The sequence below is a fragment of the Nematolebias whitei genome, chromosome 4 (genome assembly GCF_014905685.2).
Source record: "Nematolebias whitei isolate Nwh7 chromosome 4, NemWhi1, whole genome shotgun sequence".
In the NCBI taxonomy this organism is placed as follows: domain Eukaryota; kingdom Metazoa; phylum Chordata; class Actinopteri; order Cyprinodontiformes; family Rivulidae; genus Nematolebias; species Nematolebias whitei.
The window spans coordinates 29,608,532-29,618,801 of record NC_056501.1 but is presented as its reverse complement, the minus strand read 5'-3'; the positions used below and the strand labels follow the sequence as shown (position 1 = coordinate 29,618,801).

The window sequence follows — 10,270 nt, the reverse complement described above, 5'->3', positions numbered from 1 at the left end:
ATAAATACTAAAATAAATATAACGTCGCTACTTCGCAGTTTTTCACTTATTGCGGGTGGTGGTGGAACGGAACCCCCGCGATAAACGAGGGACTTCTGTAATGACAAACAAATAGTAATAAGGGAGCTTCCGCGCTCATGTATCAGCACCCTTGGTTACAGAAAGTTTTATTACTTTTATTACAACTCGTTTAGACTACTGTAATTCACTTTATGTGGGTCTGAGCCTGTCAGTATTGACTCGACGTCAGCTGGTTCAGAATGCTGCTGCTCGCCTTCCAGCACCAACACCGGTACCAAAAAACGAGAGCACATCATCACTGTTTTAGAATCACAACATTGGCTCCCAGTCTGTTTCCGGATTCATTTTAAGTTTTTTTTTTTATTTGTTTTTAAATGACTTCATGGTCTTGAGAGGTGACCGGGCATTTTCAGTCGCTGCCCATAAACTGTGGAACAAGCTGCCTTTGCATATCACAGGCTGACTCACTTCCTGTTTTGAAATCTTCTCTTAAAAACACATTTTTTTGTCCTTTTTGGCTTCAAACTCAGCTGAAATGTTGTTTTTAATGTTTATTTAATTATTTATTTTGATTTTTTTTTTTTGTTTGAACTGTTTGCTCTTTTTACGATTGTAACGGTTCATTACTTTTACTGTTTCAATTGATTTTATAGCTTTTATGCTTGCTTTTATATGTTATCAGTGTATGGTACTTTGGCCAACTGTGTTGTTTTTAAAGTGCTTTATAAATAAAGTTGTAGTATATTGTATTGAATTGTTATAAATGACAACAACATGATCCACGTTACAAATATTTGTAACATAATAATGTTATTACATTTTACCCCTTCGTTGTTTCAGTTTTTGATAATAAAAAATGATATGAAATAAACCATAATTTTGCTATGTTGTATAAAACGTAAGCTTACCCTGAGGCTTGTACAAGTACTGTTTATTGGTCAGAGTATTTATGGCTAACATGATTATATTTGGATTTTTTTTTTACTTTTGCCTCATATTGTTTGTTTTTTGTGTTCTAACATATTTTTGCAGTGACTCAGACATTAAGAACAACAAACACATCAGTAGGACAGGGGAGGGGACCATTTGCCAGCATGAATATGACATTTCAGGTGGCGTTAGACGCCATGGCTTCCTGTGACCTCTTACCCGAAGGGCGGTGATGGTCGTTGGGTCTCGGATGCGTCCGTCCTCATCCTTCAAGTTGTAGCCTTCCGGGCGTTTGTCCCTCTCACTGATCTTCCACAGCTTCACAGTCTTGTCTGAGATGAAAACATCACACACAGAGAAAAAAAAAAATTAGATCGTTAATCGTAACAGTGAATCTTCCCTTCAAGATGAGTGTTGGGGGGGGGGGGGGGGGCAGCCAATCTGGCATGTAGCTGGGCAGCAGCCAGTGAGGATGATGAATGGTGGTTCATGTGCAGATTCTGATGTCACTGATATCCGTCTACAAGTTGACTTCATCTCCCGCTGCCGTACACATGCCCACCCCCCGCCCTGAAAAGCCATCTGGGTGCTTTTCAATCCCGTTTCACATAAACACCAGTTACTTCTCATCTCGGTCTACTGAAGTGGATGGCAGCAGCAGTCAGGTTGTTTGGTTTTTTTTACTTTTTAATTTCCTCTGTGAAAGTAGTTGGTGTCAGAGCAACGAGTCCAACGCTACAGGACCCTCCACCATCTGCTCCAGCCACCGCCAGCACTTCTGTAGCCATGCATGAAGCCCACAATCTGCAAGACGTCTCTCTGCTGACGCATGTGTGCCAAACTGAGCTGGTGAGCGTGTAAGTGTGCGGTGGCACACTCTGCGATGAGTGTGTTCCTGCAGCAGCCATGCATGAAGTCCTTAATTTGAAACTCTTCAGCTGGTGGCGCCTGCTCATCCAAGCAGAACAGCCAGACCAAAAAGATGATTTTGGGAATTGGCTTTTATTGACTAAAAAAATAGAACACTTTAAATAGACATGCTGGGGTTATAGATTATTTGTCCTTTATCTCTATTTTGCCATTTGCTGACTTTATTAACTGACCGTTGGTGGAAAGCAGGAAGTATGCAGCGTTCTGCTGAGGCAACCATTTGATCTTGTTGATCTTCTCCTCAATCTCCAAACTCTTCAGGTAATCAAACTCAGGCTCGTGGCTCTGGAATGTGCTGTAAACATTGTACTCCCCTCGGCGATGGGGCTGTGTCTTACTCTGCAGAGGAAAGAGGAAAGAAAAGTCCAGTGTTGTGGATTAGACATGGCCTTATTTAGTGTACCATTTTGGCATTAGTTTAGCGTATATTTTAGTGTATATATTAGATCCTTATATACGGTTTATTTTTTACACTTTATATTTTTGCTTTTGAGGTGTAACTGGGACCCTGAGTAGATAATTTCATTCCACCTCATGTACCACTTGTAATGGGAATGACAATAAACTTGATTTAAACTTGATTTGATGTGAATTTAGTAAAATTATACAACTAAATCCCACTGCAAAGGTAAAAGCTAGATCCTACATTTCAGAATCAAGGTAGACAGTATATTCTAGTGCCCTAACACTTCCACACTAGTGCCCTTCTTCTTCTTTCGGCTTTTCCCTCTTCAGGGGTCTCCACAGCGAGTCATCCTCCTCCATCTCACTCTGTCCTCTGCATCCTCTGTCCTCACTCCAACTACCTTCATGTCCTCTCTAACTGCATCCATATACTGTATTTCCTCTTTGTCTCTTTCCTGGCAGCTGCATTTCTAACATCTTTCTACCAGTATACCCACTGTCCCTCCTCTGGACAGGTCCAAACCATCTCAGTCTGGCCTCTCTAACTTTATCTCCCAGTTGTTCAACTTGTGCTGAACCTCTGATGATCTCATTCCTAATCTTATCCAGCCTTGTCACTCCTAAGGAGAACCTCAACATCTTCATTTCTTCCACTTCTAGTTCTTCCTCTTGTCTTTTTGTCCATGCCACTGTTTCCAGACCATACAACATAGCTGGTCTCACCACTGTCTTGTAAACTTTTCCTTTGACCTTTGCTGACACCCTTTTGTTACAAATCACTCCTGAAACTTTTCTCCATCCACTCCATCCTGCCGGAACTCTCTTCTTCACCTCTTTACCACATTCTCCATTTTCCTGGACAGTGGACCCCAAGTACTTGAAGTCCTACACCTTTGTGACCTCTGCTCCTCGTAGCCTCACTGTTCCACCAGCCTCCCTCTCATTCACACACATGTACTCTGTCTTACTACGGTTGACTTTCATTCCTCTTCTTTCAAGTGCATACCTCCACCTCTCCAAGTTCTCTTCCACCTGTTCCCTGTTCTCACCACAGATCACATTGTCATAGGCAAACACCATAATTCACAAGGAATCCTGCCTGACCTCATCTATTAGTTGTTCCATCACCAGAACTAACAAGAAGGGGCTCAGAGCCGATCCTTGATTCAATCCCACCTCCACCTTGATGCTATCTGTCACTCCTATAGCACATCTCACCACTGTCCTACTGTCCTCATATATGACCTGCAGCAGTCTAATATACTTTTCTGCCGCTCCAGATTTCCTCTCTCCCAGATCTTCATTGTGTGGCTCATTAATTTAATTCCCCTGTAGTTGCTACAACTCTGTATATCACCCTTGTTCTTAAAAATGGCACCAGCACACTTGTTCTCCATTCCTCAGGCATCTTCTCACCCTCAAATATGCCATTGAATATTTGAGTCAAAAACCTGACTGCCATCTCTCCAAGACATTTCCAAACCTCCACTGGTATGTCATCAGGTCCTACTGCCTCCCCCTTCTTCATTATTTTCAGAGCTTTCCAGACTTCGCCCTCACTAATCTTTTCCACTTCTCACCCTCCTTAGTGTTCAGTCTCACATACAACTCATCACATCAACTCATTATACACCTTCTGCTTTGCCTTTGCTACCTCCCTCTTTGCTCTACATTGCATATCCTTATATTCCTGTCTCCTCTCTTCCATCCTCTCACTGTCATATTTCTTCCTAGCTAACCTCTTTCTTTGAACGGCGTCCTGCATGTCACTATTCCATCACCAGGTTTCCTTATCATCCATTCTCTGTCCAGATGACACACCAAGTACCTTCCTACCTGTTTCTCTAATTACTGTTGCTGTAGTAGCCCAGTCATTTGGAAGCTCTTTCTTAAGACCAAGAGCTTTTAACAGCTCCTCTCTGAATTTCTCACAACATTCTTCCTTTTTCATCTTCCACCATTTGGTCTTCTTTGATTTTACTCTTTTCCTCTTTTTCACAACAGTCATGCTACACACAACCATCCGATGCTGTCAGGCCTCGCTCTCCCCTTTCACAACCTTACAGTCCCCAATCTTCCTAAGGTTTCCTCTTCTACATAGAACGATATTTTTTTAATCATAAATAAAAAAAAATTCAAATTGCTGAGGAATATTTTGCACACATTTAAACATAATTTCTTCCATTTACGATCAATTCAGTCATTTTGCACATTTTTCCATATAGTTTCCAACTGAATGTCTAGGCAATTCTTCATTTCCAAAATCGCTTCTTATCTCAAAACTGTTGTACCCAAATGTTTTTCAAATGCTTCCAGAAGAAAGAGCGGCATAATTCGTATTGAATTGTTGGCATTTCTTACCTCCTGCTCCCTCTGAAAGACAACCACTCTTCCTCCTTTATCCCCGGTGGCCAACAGCTCCCCCGTTGAGTTAAACTCCACCGTCGAGATAATGTCAGCTACAACACAGGAGACAGAGCAGAGAGAGAGAGAGAAAATGTCAATGTGGACATGAACAAACCTGGTAAAGTAAAAAAAGAAGAAAAAACAAAACACAGAGGAGTGACTTGATAAGTGAGCAGAACCAACCCACAGAGGAATATTCGGCACAGATACCCAGTTTGGTGAAATATGTGTTAGGAGAAACAACTGGGCAAGTCACTGCATGAATGAAGATAAACTATTTCATTTTAATTTTAGTCCTGCTTATTTGAAATGTAACTAAAGAGATATTCATCTCGCCACAACCATCTTAGAACCCATGCTGCTTTGCTCCATCATAAACCACATGCACATTGTTGTAGCTTATGTTTCAGTCTTTTTTTTGTGTGTGTGTCTTTCAGGATAGTTTCACTAAAAAGTAAATACTAGACACCTACCCTGAAGGGAGCTTCTCCTCTCCTCCTCTAAGACATACATCTGCCTGGATTTAGGTGAGGCTAATGGTGACTGTAATTATTATACAGCCCTGGGCTAAAAAGGCAGAGCATTATGCCTGGATCTTTCTCACTCTCTCACACACACACACACAGCCGAGGCTAGCCCCTCAGTTTTGCAGTGACAATAATATTAGCCAAAAAAGAGAGTGCTTGTTGTTTTGCTCCCCCACACCCACCACCACCACCTCACCCTCTGTGGACCTGCTGCTGGCGAAGCTGTGAACAGGAGAGGAGAATGTTGCTATGGAGACAGTTTCCATCTCGGCAGTTAGAGTATATACGTATGTGTGTGTGCCAATAGCTTGCAGACTTTAGTTGCTGATGCTAGCTGTAATTCAACCGACAGACAGAGAGAAAGTGCTGCAATGGAGTGAAAACCTGCTCCTGCATCTGTGGGGGGATGAGCGCGGCTCAGTGCAGTGCACAACTTCACACAATAGAGTCAGTCAGGCTCGTCTCTTTATATAAAGCTCTACCGCAAGATGTTAATGACTATGTTGTATCTTTGTATATGTGTGTGTGCGTGTGTCATCTTGTTGGATTTAATTGTTAGAGAGACAATCACATCCTACAGACGAGGCCAGAGGGATTTTAATAGCCCTCAGTTAATAATAACATGAGGTAAAAGCCAATTCTAATCAAATTTGATTAAAGAAACTAATAATCTTTAGCATGCATTCAAGACAAGGTCTGACCTAATTACAGCCTGGGAGAATAACTGTGACATCACAGTGTTGTGCCATGCTCTCTTGCACATGTAAATGCTTGGAGAGGGGGAAAAAAAAAATACCTGTGCATGCACGACAAAAAAACACACAACAGCGCCTTCTTTCCAAACACCATCAGGCTGAAGCTACTGGTGGGAATCAGGTTAGTTAAATCAAAGCTGTCTCTTTCCTTTCCTCATCATCGACACATCAAGTCACTGAGAGGAAACGGTAACTGATGGATGCCATTTAACAAGTTTACACGTGGGCTCATCGTTCATTCGTTTCTCCATCAGCGAAACTCGCAGTAAAATCACTGAACGCTTCCGCAGAAGAGTTTTTCTGCATGCAAATGAATTCAAACGAGACAAGGCAATAAATTCAACGTCAGCCACTGATGGAATTCAGTTTAAATGGCAACATTTTTTAAAATTACATTTTTTGGGGGGTATACAGTACTCTGGTTCGAAGATGAGTGAGAGCCACTTCTAGAAAGAGCTTCATTCTGTGAGTTTCAGAAGGGTCAAGATGGACATGAAAAAGCAGCAGCCGTGAGATCAGTTGATCAAATGTGTACTTACACACAGCGTCCATATCTCTCTCTCTCTCTCGCACACACACACACACACACACACACTCACTCACACACAGCTTCATCAGCAGACCGTAACCAGATTAAGCCCATAAATCCTGTGGCCAGCCAGGTCTAACAAAGACAGGTCAGCGATTCTTGATGCGTCAGAGGGATGTTTCAGATAGGACACATCCATCAACAGTAATAATGCAGACAGGGCTGTTGGTCTGCTGCTGTAATGCACGCGTGTACAACTGAATTAAAACAGGCAGGGTACAGGGATACAATGGTACCAGTCTGATCCTCCCCCCTTCAGCGTTGCTATATTGGCCGTCAGTAGCTGGATGGAAACATAGATACGCATTGATTCTGGAATGAAAACCATGTGCGAGGCACTCAAACATATTGAATATTGTTAGCAATGCCTGAGCGTGGCACATCAGGAAAAACAGAACAGAAAGAGACACAAAAAAGAACAACAAGGAAGAGAAAAAGGTGCAGAGGAAAGGTTTAATAATCTTGCTTTGGTGCAGAAAGAAAGCAACAAAACAAACCGAGCCTTGATCCAGTAGAAGCGGTAGACCATACAAACCCCAAAAGGGCGCATGGAAAACTAGCTGTACAAGTTGTGTGCAATAATTTTAGGTTGATGGCGAGCAGCATGGTGGCACGTAGTTTTGTTAAATATGGTAGAGGAGAGGATTATGTCACTTGTGCTGAGCTGCCTGCGTCAAAGGATCAGGCCGGTGGATAAATCCAGTCTGTTCTTGCACTCTCTTTCCCCTGCTCTTATTGTTCTATCGTTCCTCATTTCTTTTCTTTCGAGAAAATGAGCTCACATGAGCAAAAAAAAATCCCACTCATCGAGACACAAAGATGATTTCTGAGCTGATAACGACTTCATTTTACACCAGTAACAATAGGGATCAATCAGAAATTTGACTGAACCTTACCAACCTGGTAACCAGACATATGATTAAGGCTTTATTTGGGCTTTATTAGCTGCACACAAAGCAACAGAGCACAATGCAGCTCCTTTCATCTGAAGAGCTCCACTCTGTAAGATCTGGAGAGAACAAGCTAATTAACCTGGTTTCTCCAGGAGCAGCCTTTTGAGACCGCCATTGTGTGCGTGTGCGTGCATGAGGTGGTTTTTCAATGCAAGTGAATGTGTTTGCGTGTGATTTTTTTCTTCTTCTTGTTTTGTCAATCTCAAGGGAGGTAAAGGCAAAATGGGCGAGACGTGTTACCACTCCTCTTCTCACACTTCATTAACACGTCGTTGTGGCACACATCTGACTGCAGACATAACACGGGACAAGACGGAGCAGAAAAAGACGCGGGAGTGCTGAACACCGAGAGGCATCATTTGAAATGCTTTGTTATTTGGGATTCCGTCAGAAATTGAAAACATAGAAAAAAATGCAGGAGTGGTGGTGGTGGTGGGGGGGTGTAGGGAGTCAAGGATGTGTAGAATTAGGAGCTGATATTCAGTGTCTATCTGTCTGGCTGTGTTGCTTTGATGCAATCCCTTTCATCTTGTTGTTTTCCAGACTGAATTGATGATTAGATGTCTGCCTGACTGAAATTTTGTATTTATTCTGGAAACATGAAAGATTGTGAGGGGCATCACTTCTTCGGCAAGACACGGGGCTGATGTACCCAAACTTACAAATGCATCCCGTCGCAAAGCTCGGAAAGGTCAAACACTGCTTAGCCTTCGAGCTGTAAATGATTTAGACACACGACAAGACGTGAGGAGCCACAGAACGGTTGAGAAATGGAATATTTTCGTACAGTGGCAACACAACAGACCATCTTTAATAAACCCTCATTAAATTTTCATGGTGCCTCCGCCTTAATGGGAAGCTAATCAGGGGATGAAAGAGGTTGCTGAAGAAAAGAGTGTGACTCGCCCCAACTTCACAGCTTGCCATTAAGTCCATACCACCACCACCCCACCCCCATGCACGCACATACACATTATCTTTCCGGGGCTGCAAGGCGAGGCGGGGGCTCTGGGATGTGAGTGTTTCGTGGTGAATAATGGATGGGACCTGAGGGGATGCTGGGCTAAGTCTTTTCATGCCGCGGTCCTAAAGTGTGGCCTCGGGCCGTTTGCACTGGCACAGGCGACCAGGCACAGCTCTGCTGTCGTCGGAGGCAATAAAGGCTGCGAGCACGCCGTTACGGGACTCCATCAGCATTCGGTGGGGCTGAAGAGGTCACACACACACAGCCTTGTACTCGTATCAGAGAGATGTAAAACAGAAAAGCCAAGAGATGGAGGGTGAAATAAAAGAGGGTGGAGAAAGGGTGGAAAGGATTACATGCCCCACCAATAGATCTATAGGGTCAGTGTTCCGGTGACAAAATTGTAAAAGACCAGAAATCAATACCAAAGCAGACATTACGTTACGTCCTGTCTCTCTGTAAGAAAGCCATTTACATTTTTAAACCAATTGTGCTGCTATTTGAGACCAACATCTATTATCTAAAGCTGGAGATTATGAAAATGAGCCGAGGTTCACCGCTACACAAATCAACCATCCCATCAACACGAGAAAGCAAATGTTTGTCTATAGGCGGTTGCTGAATGCAAATAAAAGCGTAATGTTCCTCCTAAGAGACAATAACGATGTTGCTGGAATCTTTCCTTTGACATTAAAGAGACTTTCATCTTGTATCCAACTATGGATGACCGGCTCACATTAGCATGCACTCACAGAGTCATGGTAGCCACCAACGGAGCCGCCGAGGCGTGGGATTGGTGCGAGACAAAGGTCAGCGTGAGTGACATCATTAAAACGTTCTGATGCTGTGGGCGAGCACGGACGAAAGGGGAGCCCCAACCAGCTCACCCCCCAACACAGGTCTGTGTTCACTGAATGTGTGTGTGTGGTCTGAACAGACTGAGCCTGATGGAGCATGTGCACTTTGGTGAATTTATGAGGTAGACCCCAACACAGAGCTGTGTGATCTTTGATTGCAACACCACCACCCCCCCCCCCCCACACACACACACATCTATCTTTCTGACTTTAAAGGAACTTGGCATTGACTTCCAGGGATGCACGATACATGTATTATCGGCATGGTATCGGTATCGGCCGATATTAGCGTTAAAGTTAAATATCGGACATCAGCCATTCCATCAAAATAACTCACTGATATAAAAGACGCTGTTTTTGTGTGACAACCCAGAGACAAGGATGTCTGCAGCGCCAACACAACGCGATGATGTCATGCGCACCTACCTGATCTCACGGCAGAGACAAAGACGTCAAAATGTCGGTGGTGTGGAAGTTTTTTTTGTTGTTGAGGATGTCAGATTCTGAAGATTTCTGGACTACGTTGAGCCTCGCTACGTTGTCCCCAATCTGAGAAATTTTTCCAACATAGCCTTATGCGAGTTACAAGCTGTCATTTTCGACGTCATTGAGAAGCTAATAGTCGATAGCACTTGGGTGAGTTTTACCACAGACATTTGGACGTCGTGTTAGCATGATTAGTCTTATGGCACAATGGATAGACAAAAACTTTGAACTTAAAAAGGTTCTCCTTCATGCACAAGAGTGCAGAGGATCCCACACTGCAGCTAGGAACCTGGAACAAGCCTCCACAAGTGAGACAGGTGACTAATGCTAATAAATAACATCTAACACTTTTCATTCAATATAAGTTCAATGTTTCCCCTGGTTAACTTGCCATGACGGGGTGCTCATCTCATCCATGAATTTTGTTGATGGGGGGGGGGGGGGGTT

The 10,270-nt window shown here is 43.3% G+C and overlaps 1 protein-coding gene across 1 annotated transcript in view; it reads right to left on the bottom strand.

Annotated features, from left to right (window-relative positions):
* Positions 1-10,270, bottom strand: part of LOC119408543 (serine/threonine-protein phosphatase 2A 55 kDa regulatory subunit B beta isoform) — a 31,596-nt gene that overhangs the window by 18,381 nt on the left and 2,945 nt on the right. Inside the window, exons 2-4 of the mRNA XM_037675383.1 lie at positions 4,648-4,745; positions 2,055-2,220; positions 1,171-1,283 (exon numbers count right to left, since the gene is read on the bottom strand). Of these exons, the coding sequence (XP_037531311.1) occupies positions 1,171-1,283; positions 2,055-2,220; positions 4,648-4,745 (377 nt within the window). The remainder of the gene's footprint in view (positions 1-1,170; positions 1,284-2,054; positions 2,221-4,647; positions 4,746-10,270) is intronic.